Source organism: Telmatherina bonti (genome assembly GCF_933228915.1).
Source record: "Telmatherina bonti genome assembly, chromosome: 11".
Taxonomy (NCBI): domain Eukaryota; kingdom Metazoa; phylum Chordata; class Actinopteri; order Atheriniformes; family Telmatherinidae; genus Telmatherina; species Telmatherina bonti.
Window position 1 is genome coordinate 35134860 of NC_136629.1, and position 24708 is coordinate 35159567.

The 24708-nt window shown below is 39.7% G+C and overlaps 2 protein-coding genes across 2 annotated transcripts in view; one reads left to right on the forward strand and one right to left on the reverse strand.

The window, feature by feature from the left end:
* The window catches only part of kcnq5a (potassium voltage-gated channel, KQT-like subfamily, member 5a), a 141498-nt gene extending 129766 nt beyond the window's left edge, over positions 1-11732 (reverse strand). Inside the window, exon 1 of the mRNA XM_079248471.1 lies at positions 11149-11732. Within this exon, the coding sequence (XP_079104597.1) occupies positions 11149-11486 (338 nt within the window). The 5' untranslated portion in view covers positions 11487-11732. The remainder of the gene's footprint in view (positions 1-11148) is intronic.
* Positions 11733-21085: 9353 nt separating this feature from the next.
* cnrip1b (cannabinoid receptor interacting protein 1b) lies at positions 21086-24306 on the forward strand (the record flags this gene model as incomplete). Its single annotated transcript, XM_079249163.1, has 3 exons — positions 21086-21264; positions 22268-22412; positions 24142-24306. The coding sequence occupies 3 exons, from the start codon at positions 21086-21088 to the stop codon at positions 24304-24306; spliced, it is 489 nt and encodes a 162-aa protein (XP_079105289.1).
* Positions 24307-24708: the final 402 nt, after the last annotated feature.

A 24708-nucleotide genomic window follows, 5' to 3' on the forward strand; every position in this document is an offset into this window, starting at 1 on the left:
GGAGCCAAGACAGGGCGCCACTTTCACATCTTGCTATCTCCCCAACATTACCTACCCCAGCTTTAACTCGTTAATTTTCACCACAGTTGCCTTAAAGTCCTCCCTAAAGATTTGTTTTTGAGGAAAATATAGAAAAGAAATCTCCATTTGGAAGCATTTCTTTGTCATGATCCTGACTAAATTACAAGTCTATGTCACATTAATGAGTGATTGCAATCTTAAATTTAAAGTAATTTGCTAGGAGGATTCAGATCAGGACAAACAAGAAGATTTCTCCTCTCTGCCTTCTGTTTCCCTGCAGAGAAAAACTAAAATATCCATGTCCCCATCCTCACGTTGCTCTGCCTTTTTCTCCATCAGTCATCCTTCCACAGAGTGCCAACTGGAGATGAGGACTCACAAATCCACTGTATCCATCCTGCGTTTCATTGTCCAGTGAAGACATAACACAACACACACACACGCACGTTCATGTCATCTTTTATGCTGCCAAGTCTGTGCCTACTTATGCAAACACCGTAACATCCCATGACAGCGTTTATACACACACACACGCAAAAATATCCCTCTTTTTATTCATCCTATCTAATGAGTGTGTTGCATTTTCCAGCACTTTCCACTGGGAGCTGGCCAACAACCTCCTCCCTACCTGAAAGTAACTCTGAGACTAAACACAGACCCTTTTATGCACTCGGGTATCTCAAATGTCGCTGTGTTCTCTGGAAACAAAGTGCAGTCTCTTCGTGATGCCTTTGATGCTGAGTGCATTTTACATTTTTTCTTCCGTGGATCAATGCACCTGCAGTTTAGCGAGTGATGGAATAAGCACAGACTCTCTAACGTTAATAAAATGACTCATTTTTGGTCTGAGATGAGAACATAAGTACTGCTTTAGATGTAAACAGTGTACTACAAACCCTGCTGAGTTTTTCTTTAACTGAAACAAGCCGCCATACAGTCCTTTTGTAAGGTAATACACTAAATATACCTGCACATCAAGAGTCCAGTCTGTTACATGACTCACTCTGAACCGCTAGACTTGCATTTGACCGTTATTAAATGAAACCTGCAGCAACATCAAGAGATTTTCAGTATTATTTGGCCAATTCATCAAACTGTAATGAAGCATCAAATAAATCAGGTTATGTTATAATTTGCAAGTCAAATCTTAAGTTTAAAATAGTACAAAGATGAAAGACAGTAAATGTAGTTTGTCTTATTTTTAAAGGATCCTTAATGTGAAGTCAGCAAGATGTTTCCAAATATTTGAACAGTACACTGAAAATAGTGTAATAATAATCATAATAGTAATAACAGTGTAATAATAATAATGATAGTGTAATAAGTGTTATATAATAATAATAATAATAATAATAATAATAAAAAGTAAGAAGAAAATAAAGGAGGAAGAGGAAGAAAAAGGCACAAAGTTCATTTGTTCATTTAGAGTTCATTTACAAGTCCATAATGCAATAAGACCATAAGACTAATCTAAATAGATGAAAACATTTATAAAACAGAAAAAAATTTGCCACTGAATCTACACGTCCATTTGCTGGTCTGATTTCTAAAATTTGAAATTCCCTTTAATTTTAAGAACAATCATCATGTGTTGAAGAGGAAGGACACAATCAGAACTAGACAGGAGCAAAGGGAACATAGGAATTCTCATTTCTTGTAATGTGACAAAAATACAAAGGCAAAACAGAGACTAATGAGGGCAGTGAGGAAAATATGGGACTGGAAAGATAGAAAAATGACAACAAAGAACAGAAGCAAAAGGGGAACATTACAGAGGGTGTTGTAATCAAGCAGCAGGTGAGTTGGATGTAAACAACTTGTAAACAACATGTACAGGAAACAACACAGACAAAGGCTGTGTCCGAATGTCCACATTCATCCCTAAACCCTTCATTTACTGAACGGGGCAACACCATATAGTGCTTTTATTCTGTTGGCGATACGGTCACCAAGCTGGCCGTTTCCCCCCCTGTCACAGATCACATGACTGCTGACTGTCACCCCGGCAACCACCATGCACCGCTCCAAATCCAATCCCAACTCTTGTAAAAATAGTTTATTTCCATATATTATATTTCATTCATTATTTATTGCATATCTGCTCAATAAAATATGAAAAATGCAAATGATCTATAGTTTCCTTTTAACCTGCTTTGATGTTTGTGTTACTTGTGCCATTTGAGCTCCTACCTGCAATGCATTGTGGTCCATATTGACCCGTCCAGTGGTCATCGACGCTCGCCACTTTTCAAGATGCATTGTGGGTAATTTTGAGTGCATTATTTTATCATTTCTGAACCTTTGGAAACCTCTAGAAAATAGCGTGACGACTATATGGGGCACTATGAAGGGAACAGTGTGGACATTCAGCCAAAGACGATATAAAAGCACATCACAACAAGATAAACCAACAGATCAGGAATCATCAACTCTGGTCCCATCAGCTGCTATCCTGCAGCTTTTCAGTGTTTCCCTGCTTCAACACAATTCACTCTCAATTCAATCTACATAAGGCAGTTAAGGACACACTGACTTATTTCAGTTTGGCAGCACATCGACGTCCGACCTCTCCCTTCTCATGCCTACGTAATAATATTAGATTTTCCACTTACCGTCAAACGCTCATAATGAGAAAGAAAGAGATTAATATGATTTACAGACATCTTTCTGACACTGTAAACCTCTAGACTTATCTTATACACTAATTTCATTTAGTTTTTTGTTTTATATCCCATCATATTTGTGATTTCTTACTTTTCTGCTGCATTATTTCCAATGAATCGGGCTTCAAACATACACATATTGGGATAGGATGTTAAAAAAATAAATATATTTATATATAGTGAGGCTGTCTTTGCAGTCGTGTCATGTGAACACTGGCTGACAGAAAACAACATTAAGTTGTCATCTCATGAAATCCAAAAATTATGGCACAGATATACTGTACAAATAAATCAATGTGCACTTAAGAGATTTTCTGAAGGAGCTGGATTTCATGTTAAAGAGGACAGGGCAGAATTCAGCTTATCTGTACAAACCTTAAAAGCCAGCAAGATTGATTCTGCGCGTTTACATTCGTGCATACATGCATAATACACATCTATGAGGACATCTGTATTAATTGATACACATTGGTTTAAAACAACCATCTAAGTACAAAATAAACTAAGAAAATCAGTATCCAAACAAGAGTAACTCAACTCATCAGCGATGCAATCTGCATTTATAAAGAAGTGCTTCCCCATCTAGATGTATCTTATAAAAGAGTATTTAATGGTTTTACAACATCTCTTTGTCTGAAAGCTCTGCAATCCACTGTGGCTTACCTCAAAGCAGTTTTGTTGGCTGTCTCCATTTCACAGCTTATCCAAATAATTTACCTTCTGTAGTAAATGAATTATCAGTTATTGCCTATGCCGACGACTCTGCAATGTATTTTTCTAATCCCAATGTGGATGTAAGACCAAATGTACTGGAGAGGGAGTTAACTGCTGCAAAAAACAACTATATGATTTTTATTCTCTCTAAAACAAGATCAATGCTCATTATAAATGATGTTATTATTACTATTATTGGACGTAAAGGGCGTTTACATAATTGTGAAAGCTCCGAATTAGCACAAGTTCTGGGAGTCACAGTAGAGCCACATCTTTCACATTGATCACATGATTAGTAAATTGATCAGTGCTGAAGTAATAAGGTGAGCATATGTTGCCGCTCCAAAAGTCATGAAGCAGTTAGTTTAGTCCCTCATTCTATCACATCTTGAATACTTCTCCACTATGTGGTGGTCTGCTGCGAATAAAGCTGATGCGAGAAGGCTTCAGGGCTTCCAAAATAAAGCTGCCTGCTTATGGACTCAACACACGAGGAGCGACGTCGCCTCTTCCCCATTCATTTCCAATGGAACTTGCAGGATGAGGCAAAAATCGCTGCCCTCCTCCCAATCGATGGGTGACATTCATGCATGTGAAAATTTGTTGCTGCTGCATGGCTCTACAACCAATCAGCAAGGTTTCAGTGACTGATCAAGTCAGACAAGGGAGTTCATGTTCAGTCCTTGAGATCGACCATCCTGCAACTTTTAGGTGCAACTCTTCTCTAACACACCTGAATCAAATGAATGGCTTGTTACCAGGCCCCTGTAGAGCAGGATGACATGCAGAAGAGGCCATTTAGCTGTTTGATTCAAGTGTGTTGGAGAGATGCATCTAAAATTGGCAGCTGTCCTGCAGGTTTTCCATGTATCCCTGTTCCAACACACCTGGCTTCCGTTAAATGGATCCAACAGCCAATGAAGTTCTGCGCAATGACTGATTTATGTGACTCAGGTGTCTTGAAGCAGGTATCCATGGAAAACCTGCAGGACTGTGGCCCTCAAGGACCAGAACTAGACACCTCTGATCTAAAATTTGCAAGATGGACGATCTCAACAACCGGACTTGGGCACCCCTGAAGTCGAACATAAATGTTTCTGGATCATTCACCATTTGATCCACCATCAAATGATGATATTAACTAGGCTATATCATTGTTTTGTAAAATAGGGTGAATCCAGGATGTCTTTTTCTTCTGTAAAGTAGAGTTAACAACAAGATTTCTGCTAATTCGAGCAAAACTCTTCATCCTTCATGCTTTATCCGTCACATACAAGATACATGAATACTTTATTCATCCCTGAGGGCAAATTCAAGGTCCAAATACAACCCGTCCAAGATTTTACAGACAAATATAGAGCCATTACACAGAATACAGGTCTGGGTAGTACTTAGGCCAGGCAGCCAGCTTTATCCGGCAGAGTGGAAAGAAACAACATGAGGTAAACATGGGTTGGAGGAGAAAAAAGAGGAAGTTTCTCTTTACCGCCCTAACAGGGCAGTCTAGAGATTCAATAAAAAAAAACAAAAAAACCTCAAAACAGAAAAAGCACATATACAGACAATCACAACAAAACACATAAGGAAAAAACTCCAATATCATAACTAATCAAATTTCTTGGAGACAAGTGATCCAAGATGCGCGACACTGCCACTGTCATTGCTATTTGTCACCCGCCATGTGTTAATGCTATTATTCCTCTAGCGCTAAACAACCAATTGTCCTTTATGTTGGTCTATTCTCCGAGCTAAATTACAATATAATCTATTCATTTATCTGCAAAAGGTAGCGCTGACTGGTTTATCTGTTTCAGTGTTTGAAAACATCAGATATGAACCTGAAACATTCACATTCTGCTGGGCGAGCTTGTAGTGCTGGTCTGGTCATTTAGCAGCCAAGAGTTCATTCATTCCAAAAATCTGAGTTATGTAGATCATCAAAATCTAAAATAATTTGCCAAAATAAATATGTATTCAAACAAATGCTGAAATCCAAGCTACTTTGAGGGGCTCAGTTTGATTAACTTTTATTCATTGCGTACTTTTTATGCTTTCTGTAGTACCTTGGTTTGAATTTGTCATCTTTTGTTAATTTTTGTGAAATGTGTCTTTTTTTTTTTTTTTTTTTAGGAACCTCAGGAAGCTTAGCAATCACTATGATAGGAGCTAATGGGGGTTCCCACAATTAATAATCTAATTAAACAACATCTAGATTACATATTTTCTTTAGAGAAAGCCTTGCTTATTTGAGCAAAACAAAACTGTCACATAAAGAAAACAAGTGGACATCAAGCTGGATACACTTACAGCGCTGTTGAAAGACGATGTGATCCGGCTTTTAAAAGGCATTTAAAATGTGCATGATAAACAATGACAAATAAAATAGTCTCCACCTTAACTTCTGATATTGCCTTTGAGCTATTTCACACAAACATTAGAGTCTAACTGATCAGTGAATCATTGCATTGAGCTATTTATAAATTCTTTTGGGAAACAACTTTGCAGAAATAGCAAAGAGCACATGCTTTATAACTGACAGTCACTCAGATGAAAATAAAACCTAATTAAATCAAAATAACTTTAGGAAAGAAAAAATATGTTTCCACTGGCCTCAAAAAACCTAAACCTGCCACAGTCTTTCCTCACAGAAAAGATTCAAGCGTCGTGTTTCCTCCTCCATGTTGACTATGATTGTCGATTAATCATCTTCTCCCAGTATGAATTAGATTACTCCTCTCCTCTCCTCGATAATAACCCACATTAGACAACTGTGGACGAATTAAAACAAAGCTAATACAGCACATGTCGATCCATCATTCTGAGAGCTACACAGTTTCCTTCCTTTCTGTAGAAATCTGAGCAGATAAAATGTACCGTGTTTAATCATTAAAGAAAGGTTTCCCCACAAAAATACATACATTTAATTATTCCTGTAAGTCATTCTCTGATTCATTCTCTGCACAAACGTGCGCAGATATCAGTGAATATGGTGAAAACAGGTTTCAAGAAGTTTGTAAACACAATGACTTGTCACATCTTTACACAGAAACATGCACACAAAAGGACACATTCACAGAAAAGAATTGTTGGGTTATAACTCAAAATGCAGACTGTGGCTGGAACCCATTTCAGCAAATGTGATTAGGCCGCCACACGCCATCTCATTAAGAGATTGAGTCTTAATGCCAGCTCTGTTTCAGCATAGGAGCATTATCTGGCAAAACCAAAAAACTGAAAGAAAAAAAAAAATGAGCCCAGATGCTTATCAGCCTCTTGATTCATACTGCAGCACATCAACAAACAGGGATTCCTCCAACATCTGAAAACCCACACACACAAACACAACACACACTGTCGGGATGTTTCCTGACATTCAATATGGCCCCGCAAGCAGCATCTGTTTTATTATAACTCCTCATTATTAATGATCAAAGCCAAATTTTCTTTTATAAATGAAGCGCTTTGTGTTGTTGGTTTGTTCCTCACTCCCCATGTGTGAATGGATTTGAGAGAAGCATATGTGAGAAGCCGTACAGTGAGAACATGTGTCAGTGTGTGTGCAGTATTTGTTTCAGCTGCATTTTTCTGCACAATGAGTTGACTTTTTAGATCCGATTTTATTTTGATTGTTTTAATTTGATTGTTTTTTTTTATTGCTTTAAGATGACTCATTTTTTTTAAATTGTCCTTGTGTATGTTATTTATTCTAGTTTTTTTTGTTTGTTTGTTTGTTTGTTTTTGTTAACCTCCCACAATGTGGCACTTTGGTCAACATTGTTGTTTTTAAAGTACGTTATAAATAAAGCTGTATTGTATTGTAAGTTGTATGCACATCTCTTTGCATTAACAGTTATACTGTAAACCCATTGTGTCTATTCTTCTGATGGATATGTGCACTGCATGCAATCTTTTGCAAGTTCTTTTTTTTTTAGCAGAGCCTTAAAGAGGATGTTGTGTGCGCCACTTAGAAAAGTGCAAAAATCACTTTTCTAAGTGCTTAGAATTGTCTCGTTCTGTGTTTTAAGTCATGAACAGATGAACAACAAGCCCAGAAAAAAAGCGTCTAAACAGCTCGTTTTAAAATCTCCTTTTTTATGATGTCATAAACTACAAAGTTCCTCCCTCTGCTGGTCTTCAACATCGCTCATATCTGTGTGGGGTTTGCTCGCCCCGCCCGTCTTCAGCCCAACAGGAAGCAGTAGGAGCTGCAGCGGGCCGGATGGAAGATAAACTCCCAGAATCAGAGGAGAAAGAAGCTGCCTGGAACGAGGCGTCACCTGAGCTCTGCTGACAGGGAGGGTGAGCGAGAAGCAGCTGCACTCAAACTATGGACCGCTTTTACCAAAGCAGGGCTCCAAAGTTTAATTGATATTTTATTTATCTATTTTATGCAGTGCCCCTTGAGATGTACCATCTCGTTTTGAGGGGGTCCAAAAACATAAAACATATAACAATACATTATAACCAACAATTACACAGATTAAACGCAAAACAATAATTTAAGATACAAACAAAACAAGACAAATTAGCTCACTCTTACACCTCTCCACACTCCTGCCAATGTACAAATGTAAAACATAGAAATTATACAACTAGGGATGTCAGAATCAGTAATTATTGATCATATATCAGTAACTGTTTCAGATTGGGTATAAAGTGATTTTAATTTCCTGTTTAACGCTGCGTTGCACACTCGTTTTGCAGCTACATGCTGTTTGCACATCATAGCGTTCATGTGCAGTCTGGAGGGATCCAAACAATCCAGACGTCTTGGTTCAGCTTATCAAGTCCAAGCTTCAAAGATTTACTTAAGCTTCACCTTTTTTTTTTTTTTTTGCTTCACAATTTTAAAATCAATATTTTTGTTAAAAAATCTTTTTTTTTCTAAATAAATAAAAATAATCCATTATAAAAAGAAAAGTCATTTTTATTATTTTTATTGACATTTTTACTTGTCTTCTTGGGCATTATAACAGCAGAATTATGCTCTGGCTACTGTTGGTTTTTCCTAATTGAAATTAAGAAAAATGATGAGCAAAGAAAGTTTGTACAAGTTAAATCTAATCGGTCCGAATAATTTCTCAGTTCTTTCCATCTTATAGAAGAAGGTAGTTACTTGGGAAATTGGCTCCTTTTATTACTTAAGTGTAATGATTATGAATCGGAAAATCGAGAATCGATTCTGAATCGAATCATCACCCCAAAAATCAGAATCAAATGTAATCGTGAGTTTTTGTTTGATTCACATCCCTACTCGACGTTATTCCAGATAAATCTGTTAAAAACTGTCTGGGGTTTACATAGAAAGTCCCTAAAGGTTTCTTTTGTTGCTGTTGAAGCAAAAACAAGTGAAAAACTTCAGACAAACACCAAAATTTAGGGCATCTAAATCTTCCCAGGCACCAAACAGGTTACTTAATTCAGTTAAAGCTCCAGCAAGCTTTCATTTGCATTTTACCTACGAAGGAAAGAACTTGTTTAATGTGCTAGGCTTAAAAGTCCTCTGATTTTGTTGGAGCTACTAGTTGTTTACAGCAATATATTTACCTGTTTTGACTCTTGAATCAATATGAGTGTGCTTCCATGAATAATTTATCGGAAATTCAAGGATATGAACATTTTACTTGTGGTTATTGACTCTGTTGGGATGCAAAGCATAAAAAACAACCTGAAGGTTTGGAGCGTAAAGCTCTGTTGCTGTTTGTTTTGAATCAACGGCATGAGGTTTCAGAACAGAGCAATCTTTGCTCATTTCCTCTGCATCCTCTTGAAGTAAAATGTATTTCTGCAGACTAAAAAAACCCAATGCCCCCTGATTTTAAGTACTTGGACACCATTACAACAATCCTCTTTGACTGTTTCGCAAATGACTTTAGCTTGTTGTCTATTTTTTTTTTTGCACGTTTTTGGCAAAGTGACACAAGGCATCGAGACCTTATTTTGCACGCACACACCCTTACACAAGAGTGCAACCAAAACAAAGGCATGTGAGTGCAAAATAAACGTGCAAAATCACTGGAAAGAATGCAAATCAGAAGTGCAACTCATCAGAGATGCAATCTGTATTCATAAAGAAGTTCCTCCATTATGACCACTTCGAAGTCTGGGTAAACACTGCTGCAGCAAACAAGGTGCCCTTATCTTACAAACCAGGACTCCATGCATTGAACATGACTTTCTATCTTTAGAGATAAAATATCCACACAGTTAATTAAACTGTTTTGCTTTGTCAGGCACCCTTTCTTAAGATTTCTTCCTCTCCGTCAACACTTTCATACTTTGTGGTCATTTGCCCGGAGCATGAGAGATTGTTTTTCCTAAATCTTTCTTCAGCCCACTTAAACAAATTGTTTGACTGTTTAATACGCGCAGCTGATCCAAACTACTAAGTGTGGGAGGCTGCTTTCATGAGCAGATGTAACGACTTAACCCCTGAGACCTCAGCTGTCCTGCAGGAGCAAATAAAACGTCAGCATCCGGCTTCGCAGCCCCTCCTCTGACAGCTCCACTTCCTTCTCACAGCTCTCCGCTTCCCAAAACCACTTGGTAAGAACAAGGTGTTTCAGCCAAATCGCACTAATCCTGCTGGGAATGGAAAACTACAATAATATGAATTGTATGCACAGATTACATATTTAATTTGAAAATTGTTCATTTAGTTTTAAGAGAGGTTGCATTGAAATGCGATCTGCAGCACTTTCACCTCAATACTTACAAAAAGCAGCAAACTAAAACTGTGATGCCTCCGTAGCATCCAGAGCTACATGTATGTGGTTTTTTTATAGAGATAATATAGAAATCAGCTGCTACTGTGACAGAAAAAAGATCTCAGCTCTCAATCTCTGCTGTGTTTGATTAACAGGTGATTTTCTGAAGACATGCATCAAAAACGTCTGGAAAGAGAAGAAGAAATCTGAGTTTTTACACAAACTGAAACAACTCAGATTAATATGATAGAAATAATACAAACATGCTGAAAGTTGTGAAAGGAAACTTGATGTTTCTTTTTTTTTTTCAAAGGAAAATGTTCATATCAAGACAGAAATGTGGTTAATAGACGGCTGGTTTGAATTTAATAACTTAGAAGCTCACTGCTCCTTGATACATTCAAGATGAGCAGCACCAGTTGGGTAAGATTAAGGCTTCATTCATTATTTTCACTTGAATAAAAGAGCCTGACAGAGACACACAAAGATTAAAAGAGATTTAACTCCTTGTTTTGCAGTTATTGATTTTACATGTAGATATACCTTCATCACTTGTCATCACCATTCAGTCTCAGCATGTTTTGTGTTTGTGTTTTTATTCCCCACGTGGTGCAACAGGTGATCACATTCACATTAGATCAAATCCTGCCAGACATTCATAGCCCCAGAAAAATATTTAACATTTTTAGACCAGAACAAGTAACGTCTTTGACATCCAACAAACAAAGAAGGAGGAGGAACGGACAGAAAGATCCCAAGCAGGCTAAACAGAGAGAGTTTCCATTTTCATTTTTCAATCTGTGCATGTGTTCATGTGACATTCATGTGGGTGGAGGGTGATTAAATTAGGTTGCATTTGAGAAAGGCTCGGAAAACACGTCACATGCCTCTTCTATGAGTGTGCGCGCACCATGATCCCGCCTGGATATCAATCATTAACAAAACATTTGGGAATGAGTTCTCAAATTGTCTGTGTCTTTTTAAAGTAGGAAAGCTGAAGTTGAGATGAGGGGGAAAAGTGATTTTAAGTGGTCTGTACTCACACAAAAGCGTGGTAGACAAAAGCCCACTCTCTCGGTCTCTCCAACACGTTGTAAAGGTAATTCTGGAGGCGCCGGTACCGCGCGTTCCTGCGCCCGCTCTGCGCGCTGTAGGTCAGCGGCTTCCCCAGCAGGCTGAGCCGGGCGCCCTGCTTCCGCTCGGCTCCCATCGCACCTGCCGCGCCGGGAGACAGCAGACCGTCCCCGACCCGCGCCGCGTTGTTCATCGGCTTCCGTCCACACTCCACATCTTTCAGAGGGTAGTCCCGCGCCCGGCTGCCAGCGGAGCTTTTCACCCAGAGCCCGTTGCCGCCGCTCTCTTCGCTGTGACTTTGCGGCATGGCATCACCAGCGCGAGCGTGGAGTGCGCGGGGAGACCGGCAAACATTCACATGCAGCCGAGCGCGCTCTCTCTCTCCAGAGGCTATTGGGCTAGTTTTACTCAGTCTTATCTTGGATTCTACCCGAAATAAAACAAATAAAAAGTGGACTAGGGTTCGTACTCAGCTCTCATGTTGTGAACCAACTGTTTGGAGAGATTCAGAGTCCCATTTGGACACTTTGGCCATCTGCGCAAGGCTGAGGAAGAGTTGGGTTATGAAGGAGTGGATCCATCGAGACATTTGTCGGTGGGGAGGAGGAGGGGGGCGATTCCACCCTCCCACACACTCTTCCCCCAACTCACTCTCACGCGTCGCCTGACTTCTCACTGTCCAAGTGTGTGATCTCTGCCGGCGCTCTTTTACGCGTCGGACAGAAGCAGAAAAGAGGCGCAGCGTTTCCGGCACAACTAGATTTTTTTTTTTTAAAGGCTGGCTAATCTCATGCATGATTACAGCGTTTTTATCTTTCTTTTTCTTTTTGATTGATAAATGTTAACGGGCCTAAAGGAACGATCAGACACTCCAGCGCGCCGATGACGCACGTGTTACGCAGAGAAAAGCTTTCAGTGTCTTCTTTAATAAGCAGCGGGATTCTTGTTTTCTGTTAACTTGACAAAATAAATTAAATGGCCACATCTAATTCCAGGACTTTAAATTGCCTCCCGTAAAGATGTGCAGACAGAGAGCAAGTCTTTTGGCGTGTAACGTCACAATCAAATATGAACTTCTGCATCAAGTTGATCATTTCATCATTAAAAGAATAAATTATCATTAAAAACATTTACTGACGATCAAAAAGTTTAACTTCAAGATGTTTTCATATAATGGGAATGAAAGTTTTAAGCTAAAGTACATGAAACTCTTCTCAAAGTATTTCCTCACGGACCCAAACGCGCTGATTATGTTGGCAACAGCTGCGTCACTCCAAGGGTTATTGACAGAGCACGTGACACGTGAAGATGACTCTTTTACTACTAACTTTTTACCTAATTCACATGCACAACAAAATTTCTTTCAATAATAAAGCAATTAAACAAAATTTCCCATTGATTTTCGGATTTCTTTTTTTTTTCTTGCAGGTTTTATTATCACGTTATTTATATTATTTGTAGTAGGACATTGATAGTAATGGCATCACATTAATTACGCAAAAGTCTGTTTCTTTCATTATTGACCCTCCTTATCTGCTGTTTTCATTCATATACTTTTATACTGTTGTGATTCAAGCCTGCCCTCTAGTGGCCAGTCATCGCCAGTGCAGGTGTCGCTCAGCGCTGATGAGGCTGCACATTCAACAGGCCATGTGCACATCCTGCACATTTATGTTAAAAATGCTTTGATTTCATGTTATATTTAATCTGTATTTTATGGCCTACACGGATCTGGACCACTTACTGTTCTCTCAGTGCTAACTTTGAAACCATTTATATGGGAGGGTTTAGTGTTTAGCTCAGCTTTGGAGATTATTGACTTTAAGATATAAATATTATATTTCTATGATAGATCAGGTTAATACTGCCTCAACTGTGTGTTCGGTTCCTTCGAATAAAACTAAACAAACATAAAGCCATTAAATTTGCTCTGCATCTTTTTTTTAAACAGGAAGAAAAGGAGATGGAGAGGGGGTCAGAGGCGTCAAAAGTGCCATTACTATAACCAAGGGATTCCTGCTGAGACAGAAAAAAAGGCACAAGTTGATGACAATATTAACCTCATTTATACACTGAAATTAAAGAGCAAATAGAGAGAAATAAGAGAAGCACTCAGTGCACATCAGAGGTTTATTAAAAACTAAATCTAACGAAATGGAATCTTTTAGCTACACATGGCATCTGCTTCTCAAACCCAACCGAGATCTGGTTCCTTAAAGAGGTGAAGTTAATGACTAAAAGCTCTGCTTCAATTCTACTGCTGGAAACTTCAGGAAGCACTAACCTGAAGTCTGAAGGCAAAGTGCTCTCCTGGGAAAATATGAAACCATGCGAGCTTTGAGATACAATGGAGTATGAAAGCTCCATCCGGGAAAAATGCTAATTTATTTGGTCAGAAAAGACTTAATAATCTCTTCCAACTAAGCTAATGATAATAATAATAAGAAGATAATGATGATGATAATAATAATAATAATAATAATAATTATAATTATTATTATTATTATTATTATTATTATTATTATTATTATTATTATTATTATTATTATTATTATTATTACTATCTTTATCATTATCATTATTGTTATTATTATTATTATTATTATTATTATTATTATTATTATTATTATTATAGCTTAATTTATTATTGTTATTATTACTCTATGGATTAAATTTTTAAATTATGGAATCTTAATTGATGGGTTTTAAATACTTTCTCATGTTGAAATAGCTGCTGTGAGTTTTGCTCCTGAGACACTTGACCCATTTGGTGCAGCTTGAATTTTCCATGGTGATGAAACCTCTTTCATAAAAAGGTTCGTTTACACTTTTGGTTCAGTTTGGTCTGTCTGAAGGATGAGTTCACAGACTGTATGAATTATCAGTTTTACATTTATTTACAGGCCATTGGCATATAGAAGACACCATTAAAATAAACAGATGTGCTACCTGACATTAAAATGAAGTTGAATGTTTGTAAATGTTGTCATGCAGTTACACAGTGGTGTGCTTTTACCTGCAGCAGGGTGGGTTGTGACAGCTTTGAATACTGTTCCCCCAAAAAGAGGAATTTTATACATGAAACTATTGTTACAGTTTAAAGCTGAAAATTTACACTCGATGGCCGCTATATTGTGTACACCTTGCTTGTACCAAGTTGGACACCATTTTCACTGTCATCACATCAACAAGGACTTGGAGAGATTCCTCAGAGATGTTGCTCCATGTTGACTCAACAGAACAGGGCCGTTTCTAGCCTTGTGGGGGCCCTAGGCAAGATGCTGTTTGGGGGCCTCTAGTTTGCCAAACCATGATGAAGAGATTCCTAACCCTTTAGATCAAGGGTGTCAAACTCCAGTTCTCAAGGGCTGGTATCCAGCAGGTTTTTGTTTTTTTACTTCTACCACCACAGCCGATTCAAATCAAATGGATCCAGCAGCTTCTTGTCGACCTATTTAGGAATTTTGGTCAGGTGTGTTGGAGCATGGAGACAACAAAAACCTGTAGGATACCGAACCTCAAGGACTGGGGTTTGACACCTGTGCTTTAGATAGTCTACTGAGGTGCCGCCATCTATTACACTTCCTGGCCAAAACAGGTAAATGTAAAGATCTTTAAGTTGAGCCACTCAGCAAGTTAAACTGTTAAAAAAAAAAACCCACTGTAATACAGGGAAAAGAGTTGTCCATATTATATAAATAAATAGAAAATATTAAGTATTTATTTTAAAAAATTGTTTCCTTTAAAGGTGGAGTATGTAAGATTTTCAATATTTTCAAAATAAATTAACTAATAAAATAACTACAATCATGATTAGAAAGTTTTTTGAACATGTAGGTTCCAGTCTGTCCATATTTGATGCATTATTAAATTACAAGTTTAATTAATGACAAATGACAAAAAGCACTTTTTTTTTTACTGGTAGGCAAACATTTAAGAAGGGTCTTTGTCATTAATTAAACTTGTAATTTAATAAAACATCAAATATGGACAGACTGGAACCTACATGTTTAAAAAAAAAAATCTCATTATGATTGTAGTTTTTTTTTTAGTTAATTTATTTTGAAAATATTGAAAATCTTACATACTCCACCTTTAAATGAGAAAATCCAACAGAACAATACTTATAGTAATGCTAAATTGTCTCGGTCTTACACTTTTCAGCATAAAACCTAACAACACACATTATTCACATTAACAGTTGCAGTGTATCATCTTCAAAACATCTGCTTCCTGGCTTTTCTTAATTGCAAAGTTATCAGTGATGTCTTCATATGACAGCTGTTTACCCGTCTCATGGTTGTGCCTCCAATGCATTTATTTTTAAAACATCCACAAGACAAGTGGCTTTACCACCTGAGCCAGCTGCCTCCCTGTATGCAATGACCTCACAATGCATTAAAAGAAAGAAAACACCACTGCTTACTATTGCAGTTTGTTTTATTTAAGATAGTGTTTATTTTTTTGTGTGTTTATCATAAACACAGATAAAAATGAACATTTAAATTATCCTCAGAAGGGGCTAAAGAAGCAGCTTTGGGGTCCCCCTGGTGGCTTGGGGGCCCTAGGCATTCGCCTTGTCTGCCTATAGCAAGAAACGGCTCTGCAACAGCGTCACACAGTTGCTGCAGATCCATGATGAGAATCTCCCGCTCCACCACATCCCAAAGCTGCTCGGTTAGATTTAGATCTGGTGACTGTGGAGGAAACAGTGAGCTTATTGTCATGTTTGAGATGATGGATGGTGCATTATCCTGCTGAAAGCCATCAGAGTATTAGTACATGGTGGTCATAAAGTGTAGCGGCACTTCGTTTCTCTTCTTTACCACCACTTTGAAGTCAGTCTAGCAACTTAATATTTGAAACGCGAGTAGACCAGTTCTTCTTTCTCTTAGTTTTTCATAAGAACAAAACAGGATTACACGGTGGAAAAAACTACACTACTCACAAAAAGTTAGGGATATTTGGCTTTCAGGTGAAATTTATGGAAAATGCAATATGTTCATGCTACAGTGATATAATATCATAAAAGTAAGAGATTTAAGTAGAAGGATGCACTACTTTTTTTTCTTTTTTTTTTGTCTTGTCCAGCATTTAGGCAAGCAGAATGATGGTCTGGATGCTGTGTTCTGCTGAGCAAATTTTCTCTGCCAAGGGAAGCTTTATAGATATAATGATCCCCTTGACTTTCTGAATTTTTATTTTATTTCTATGTTTATTTTGTATTGTTGTTTGAATTGTAGAGTTTGTACTGCTGGACCAGAGAGGACAGACAAAAGACAGAAAGAGAAAGGAGAAAAAACACCTCATAAGAAAAGGGAAAGAGATAAAGGGAGAGAAAAGGGAGAGAAAAAAACAACAACTAAAAAATAACCCAAAAACAAAAAGAAAGAAAACAACCTACAGATGTATACATACACACATACAGGCACACACATACATATACACACACATACACACGCATACATACACATACATATACACACGTATACACATACATATACACACACGTATACACACATAATATATATATATACACAAATATATACATATGTACACATATACATATACACATACATACATTTACACACACACCTCTATGCACACACATACACACACATACATACGTACAAACATATACGCACTTGCCAGTATTAACACATTTACATACACATACAAGCCAACTTTAGATCATAGTAACTAAACTATGAATCTAAAAAGTTAAATATAAATGAGAAACAAACAGAAATGAGAAAACTAGCTGCTGTTAGTGAATAAAACTGCGTGACGACTCGGTGACTGTGTCACATGCAGAACATGCAGAGTGGAACGTGTTCCGGAAAAGGTGATCATGCCAGTGTGACCCTTCCCACCCAAAGGCAAGAGGCACGCCAGGAGTACCCCCGAGACCAGGGCCATCGGCAGCCACCCCCAGGCGCAGAACCCAACCGCCCCACCCCAGAGCCAGCCATGCACCGACCCAGGAGGAGGCAGAGGGGGGTCCCAGCCAGAGTCCCCCGCAGTCAGGGGGAACAGGCCCGGACCAGCGAGGACCGGCCCCGCCGGGCACCGGCCACCCAGGGCAGACAGAGCGCGGGCCCCACGGCCCCAAGAGCCCAGAAGCAGCCCCCCACCCCCGCAGGCAGAGGGCCCAGCCCACACCGACGGAGGGCCGGGATCCCCAGACCGCCACCGAGCGGCAGCCAGGCTGCACCCCAGCGCACCAGCAGCGCTCCCCGAGCACCAAGACCCTCCACGCACCCACGCACACAAACACACACACACACACACACATACGCACACACGCACACACATGTGCACACACACACACACACGCGCGCACACACACACACACATGCACCCACCCACTTACCCCCACCCACACCCACACGCATCCACACTTCCTCCTTAAACACACCCTATACACCCATTCTCTTACACACGCTCAAACTCACACTCTCCTACCCCCGTTCTTTATACACACACACACCCTCACACACACATCCCTGCTCCCTCTATAATCACCCATTCTTCCATACATGCATACCCCACTCTACACACACACACACACACCTCCCTACACATACACATACAGAAGGATGCACTACTGATTTCCTCATCTCAAAAAAATTCATTCAACACAAAAGGTAACAACAATGGTAGTTACACCACAACAAAAAATTTGAACGTCTCAATATCTCGTCATGTGCCCTTGAGCATCAATTACAGCTTGACAACGACGTCTCATGCTGTTCACAAGGCAACTTATTGCCTGCTGAGGCATGGCATCCCACTCTTCTTGAAGGGCAGCCCTCAGGTCATTGAGGTTCTGGGGTGCAGGGTCTCGAGCCTCTACACGACGGCTCAGCTGATCCCACAGGTTTTCAATGGGATTCAGGTCTGGAGAGAGTGCAGGCCATTCCATTTGAGGTACACCAGTCTCCAACAGCCGTTCCCTGATGATGCGGCCTCGATGAGCAGGAGCATTGTCGTCCATGAAGATGAAATTAGGCCTGTGCTGTTCATGTAGGGGCACAATCACTGGATTAATGATGTTATTCAGGTAGTATGGGCTTGTCACTGTACCATTCACAAAGTGTAGGGCAGTTCTGTACCAAGTGGACACCCCTGCCCACACTGTAACACCGCCACCACCAAAAGCTGGCCTGGTGACAACAGTGGCTGATGCATAGCGCTCTCCCTGACGTCTCCAACATGGTTGCCGGCCATCATTTCTGCTCAGTGTGAATCGACTTTCATCAGAGAACAGCACTGAGGCCCACTGGTTCCTCGTCCAGCGTAAATGCTCCCTGGCCCATACAAGACGATGATGCCTGTGTCTGGTGGTGTGGTCAGGTACCCGTGCAGGTCGTCTAGCACACAGACCACGCTGATGGAAACGGTTTCCAATGGTCTGACGTGACACTTGGGTGCCTCTCACCTCTCTTAAACGTGCCTGGAGTTGAGTGGCATTCATCATCCGGTTTCTCAGGGCAGTGTTCACAATGTAGCGGTCATCAGCACGGGATGTGGCCAAAGGACGTCCACTTCTAGGCCTTTCTGTGACTCTTCCAGTCTCTCCATATCTCTGTTGCAACCTGCTGATGACACTCTGTGACACTCCAAGCTCAGTGGTCACTTCTGTCTGAGAACGTCCTGTTTGAAGCATCGCAATGGCAAGGGACTGTTGTTCCATTGTTAGGTGTCGTCTTGGTCTCATGATGTCAAAATGTGAACAGCATGATGAGGACAACTGTTTAAACACCAGCTCTAATTGAACCAGGACATTTATTCCTTCCCACTGTTGCCAGTGTGCTTGCTCAGGATGGGAGATTGAGTTGGACTCAACTCAATCTGTTGGTTTCCTTATATAGGCTGTTATGAATTGGCCTTCATTATGTTTTCCCCTCTGTCTGTAAAGCGTCTTGAGATGGCATTGCCGTGATTTGACGCTATATAAATAAAGTTGAATTGAATTGAATTGAATTATTGGTCAATTCAAGGATCACACACCTGCCGTGATTTTTGCCGTTAAGCTCCTTGTTAGAGAACAGCAACTTGTGCTAAATTTATTGAAACATTTAACAGTTGGACATGTGCATTTAAAAGCGTAGAGAAGAAGATCACATTAAGTTCACCTGTACAGGTTTAAATGCATTTTAGGCTTGTTGTGAAATTTCGCCCAAAAGCTGAATATCCCTAACTTTTTGTGAATAGTGTATGTTGCTTCTAACGTCTCTGGCTTCAATCTGACAAATCAGCAACTTCCCAGTGACGTATGATAACTTAAGAAACGTAAAATTATGCATTTTAGCAAATATAAACTTTCAGAGCTCAAAATCCTTTCGGATATTTTTATCTTTCCCTTAAATTAAATTATAATATGTGAAATAATGAATTTGACTCCAACATAAAGAGTCAGTGACCATGTTTAAACTATGATAAAATGATTTTAAGTTTTGTCTAGAAAATATTCCCCACACCATTACACCAGTAGCAGCAGGCTTCGGTGTTGTTTCCACCAAATTCTCATTTTATCATCTCACAAGCAGAGTTGGACCCAAAGAAGAGAGTAACCCAGCAGGGACGGTTTAACAGATTTATTTAGGTGAACAGAGCTGCAGATAGGAAGGCTCAGGAATCCAGCTGGTGTGGTGAGCAGGCAGATTTGGCTCGTAGGGCTGCAGTGATCCAACACTGACTGAAGAGCAGCCTGAGCTTTATAAGCAGGTGAGGTGAAATAAGCCTGATTCCACCAGCTGTGTTGGTTGGACACGCCTCCTGTAAACACCAAGGGAAGACAGCACAGCCCAAACAAGGGAAAGGAGAGGAGAAACACACATACACTTGGAGATCCCTGAAAAATATAGCAGATGAAAATATCAGAGCAGAGAGTTCTTCATGTTCTGGTGTCCATTTGGTGAGTCTGTGTGAAAATAGCCTCACTTTCTTGTTCTTAGCTGGCAGAAGCCATCGCTGGTGTGATCTTCTGCTGCTGTAGACCAGGTCTACCTGGTCCTCGAGGAGTGTCCTGCAGGTTTTCCAAGTGTTCCTGCTGCAACACACCTGATTCAAATCTATCTGTATTAAGCAGACACGTGCAGAGCTTCTCTGAATCAGATGTGTTGCAGCAGGGACACTTAGAAAACCTGCAGGACACCGGTCCTCGAGGACCAGGATGGTGATCTCTGCTGTAGGCCATCTGTTCTGCATGGTTCTGGCAATGACCTGTCAATCATCTCCAACCAGTCTACCCATTCTTTTCTGACCACTGACACCAGGAAGGCGGTTTGGTCCAGACAGCTGATGCTTACTGGATATTTTCTTTATGCAAACTGCTTGTGTGTAAAATTCCCAGCAGTTTCTGAAACAGTCCCAGCCTGATGATCAACATCAACATGATCAAGATCACTGAAGTCCCCTTTGTTCACCTTTGTGATACTCGATCTGAACTTCAGCAAGTCGTCTGTGTCTGTATCTCTAAAATGTACTGAGATGCTACTCAATTCAGAAACTTCTGTCTTCCTTTCCTTTTATAAATAATAAAATCATCCAATAGATAAATAAAAGCGGCGCATGCGTCAACACCAAGGCCGGCGATATGCGCTTATACTGTAAACAATGATGAATCTTTCCAGGCTGGAACGAGTCAGGAGATCAGCTGGGTGGGGAGAGTCAGGGGAGGATTGTGTTGTGAGCAAAGTATTGGTTGGGATTAGGTCTGTGCTGCAGGTTGGACGGGATTACGGCGCTGCAGAGGGAAGCAGTGGAAATGTGCGGCGCGTTATCGCGTGGGCTCCTCTCCCAACACATCCTCCTTCTGCCCGAGCTGATCCACACCTGAGACCCATCTCCCTGCTCCCCACGCCGATCCTGGAGGTGTAGACCCTGTAGCTGCATGGAAACATGGCTGACGTCCCTCAGATCGTCAAAATTGGGATTTCCTTGAAGATGCTTCCCAACAACACGGCGGTGTACTTCAAGGCGGACGGCGCCCGGTTCGGACAGACGCGGACCATCAAGCTGCTGACCGGCTCCAAGTACAAAATCGAGGTGGTTGTTAAACCTGGAGCTGTTCAGGCCACGTAGGTAGTCACGAGCCAAACAAATTACCGTGGGTGGGATGGGAAAAAGAGCAAATCGGTGGGATAATCGTATCCATTACGCGCGTCCCCGACACGCATTTGGCCAATGAACGAGGATAGCTTCCCTTAACGGAGGGCAAAAGTCAACCAGGAGTCTACCAAATAATTATTTATTCATTTAAAAACATAAAATGTAGGCTACGGTAGTCTCTCTCCTGCTGGAGTAGCTGCAGCCAGCGGGATTTGGTGACCTCTGTCATCGTATTTAATGTCGTCTCATTACTGCTAATAACGCAGCCTCGCGCCGACATGGACACGTTCTTACATTTCCCATTTTATTAATAAAAACTGTGACTGGGAAAAGTTTCCTGGTGTTCAGAATTTAAAGATAAAAGCAAATATTTTAACAAAGCAAACAGTGACCTCAGGAGATCTGCTTCAGAAAGGGCGTCAACAGATTTCCAGGCTATGGTGGTGAAGCCCACAGCAGCACGCGCACACGGTTGCCAAACAAAACCCTCAAATTAAACTCTTACTTATATTCCATACCTACATGACTTAGTCTTTTTAAATAAATATATTTACTATCCAAAGTCTTTCTTTGGAGCGCTCAACAGGTCTTCATGGAAGCTGAATGTTTGACTCTACGAGCAGCACGTGAACGCAACACAAAACTCCAACCGGCTGCGCGTCAAATCCACAACAGATTAAAGACTCCAGCTTTTGTTCTTTGTGTCAACGTCCTCTTGTGATTTGCTTACTATTTCTGATTATGTAATGGATGCTGTTGTTCTGGCATCTCCACTCATGGATTATACTCGGATATCTGCGTGTCACGCTGCGAAACATGTCTGAACAAGCATCCCAGGGAAAATCTAGGTCACACATGGGATGATGCACAGAAGCAGCTGAAGCGAATGTGTGGCACAAAACAAGGTGAAGCTCTGCTACACTGGTTTATCTGTCTGCTGCTCTGATGTGGATGTGTTCTGCTGTCCTTCAGGTCTATGAGTGTGGGTGGGGTGAGCTTCCCCCTGGAGCAGCAGTCTAAAGACCCACAGTCTGTGGTCTACACTGGCCTCTTCGACACAGAAGGAGTGGCTCACACCAAGAGTGGAGAAAGGCAACCAGTACAAATCAACATACAGGTATGGACACACTACTGTTCACAGGGCAGCAAATGAGCAGATGGAAAACCGAATAAAATATTTTAAAAATTCTTCCTTAGCTGGAAATATTTCCTTTTTTTGGATCTCAGTGGACTAGTGATGACGAAGATCTTACTGACACAACAACCATCCACCATTCTCCAACCATCCACTTTTCAATAATATTTTCATGATTTTACTTAAATTATTCTTATTATGTCAGTAACACTGGTATAAATAAATTATTTTAAATTGTTTGATGACTCAAAAAGATCTTAAAAATAAGATTCTGTGTTCCAATGTGTCAAAATGAACAAACTTAACAAACATTCCTGTCCAGCTAAAATATGTTTTGTTGACTTCTCCTTTAGCAGAATGCTTTTTTGTTTCCAGCTAATCTGAACTCACTTGAAAATCTATTTTTTTTAAAGGAAAATGACAATGTTCCATTAAATCTTTTTACTTTTTAGTAGCTGAAGAAATTGCCAACATGACATAAAAATAGTCCTAATAACATTTGACATGTTACACCTCAGAATTAGACTTAAGATAATTAATCCCAGACTTTAAATTACAAACTTTGTCTTCACACTTTCAATCATTTTGAAAAATTGATTGAATGTAACTATACTAATGCAATATCATAGTTACAACAGTCATGTAAACATATTTATGTCAAATTAGGTCATTTAAGTGGATCATTATCTAGTGAATCTTTCAGTTTTTCCCAGTGTAATTACTGTGTTAAATAAATTACATTAAATAATAAAAAACATAAGTCCTCGCTTGAGATATATATATATATATATATATATATATATATATATATATATATATATATATATATATATATATATATATATATATATATATGTAATCTTTTAAGCTACATGTGATCACTATCTAAAAGCTTCTCTTCTGCTGTGGCTCACTCACTCGCAGAAGCTAAATGCTGGTCTTACCAGATGTGCCCATGTTACTATGGTTACAGTTCTGCCTGCATTTCCATGGAAATGTGTGTTTTTTTTCTGTACCGTGATAGATACACACGTTTCCAAGGTTACAGCTTCACCAGAGTGGGAAGGTGATGTGTGTCTCAGCAGTGGAAGCTTCTTATTGACTTGGCTTGATGGAGCTAAACACACAATTGATTCCCTGGTAATTAGCTAAAAATGCAAATTTTTATCTCATATTTTAAAGCCCTTAGAGATCTGTTTTTATATACAAAAAAGGGAAGGAATCTTGAGAACATTGTTTTGGATCAGATGTAGCATCACGTTGATCTTTGAAAGAGGCCAGTTTGATATTTCCTGGTTTTAACGAAAGCATCATCAATATCTGAAATAGAACCTAATTAAAATTCATGCATATATTTATTTTATTCTGAGAAGTCATGAAAAACATAGACATAAATAGATGCTCTAACGCGGATTTCCAAAGAAATCATGAAAACAAATGAAGTGTTTAGGTTTTGTGAGCATCTGTGCGTTCTTTCTTTGGGGCCTGTGGTGTGATACGTTTGCTTGTGTGTGGATGAAACCATCTGCCTTATCACCATTCTTCCTCTTCATTTCACCTTCACATAATACTTCATAAAACATAGTTTCAGTGTATGTCTGCGTGAGCTTTTAAGAGTCCCATGTTTTCACGGCACCAGAGCGACCAACAATGCTGGAATCCTCTTGTTTTTGTTTGCATCTTTGCACATCTGTACATGTTTGTACCTCAGTTCACAGAGGCAGGTATGTTCGAAACGGTGTGGCAGGTGAAGTACTACAACTACAACAAGAGGGACCACTGCCAGTGGGGAAACAGCTTCAACAGCATCGAGTACGAGTGCAAACCCAACGACACTCGCACGCTCATGTGGGTCAACAAGGAGATGTTTGTCTGACGGCCTGGGACAAACATATGCGGTGTGTATGTTCATGTGTGGCTCTGTTTGTTACCCAGAGAAAAGAAAACACACAATTTTTGCATTTCTGTACCATAAAATACATAATCTGTTCTGTTACTAATTGGCTTCCAACTGTCAGGACATAAAACATAAAATACAGCGATGTTGCAGGTTTTCTCACTCTGGTTTTCTTTGTTTATGGTGTTGATGCAAATATGTGACAATTCATAAACAATGCAGAGCACTTATTATGTTTCAGTTATGCAATGGAAAGAATATTATATAATTATATTTAGAAGTTATTTTTTTCCACTTACAGGCTAGTTTCCCTAAAGCAGGATAAGATTTATGTGTATGTGCAGTACTGTAGGTGTGTCAGTGGGTGTTGATGTGTGCATT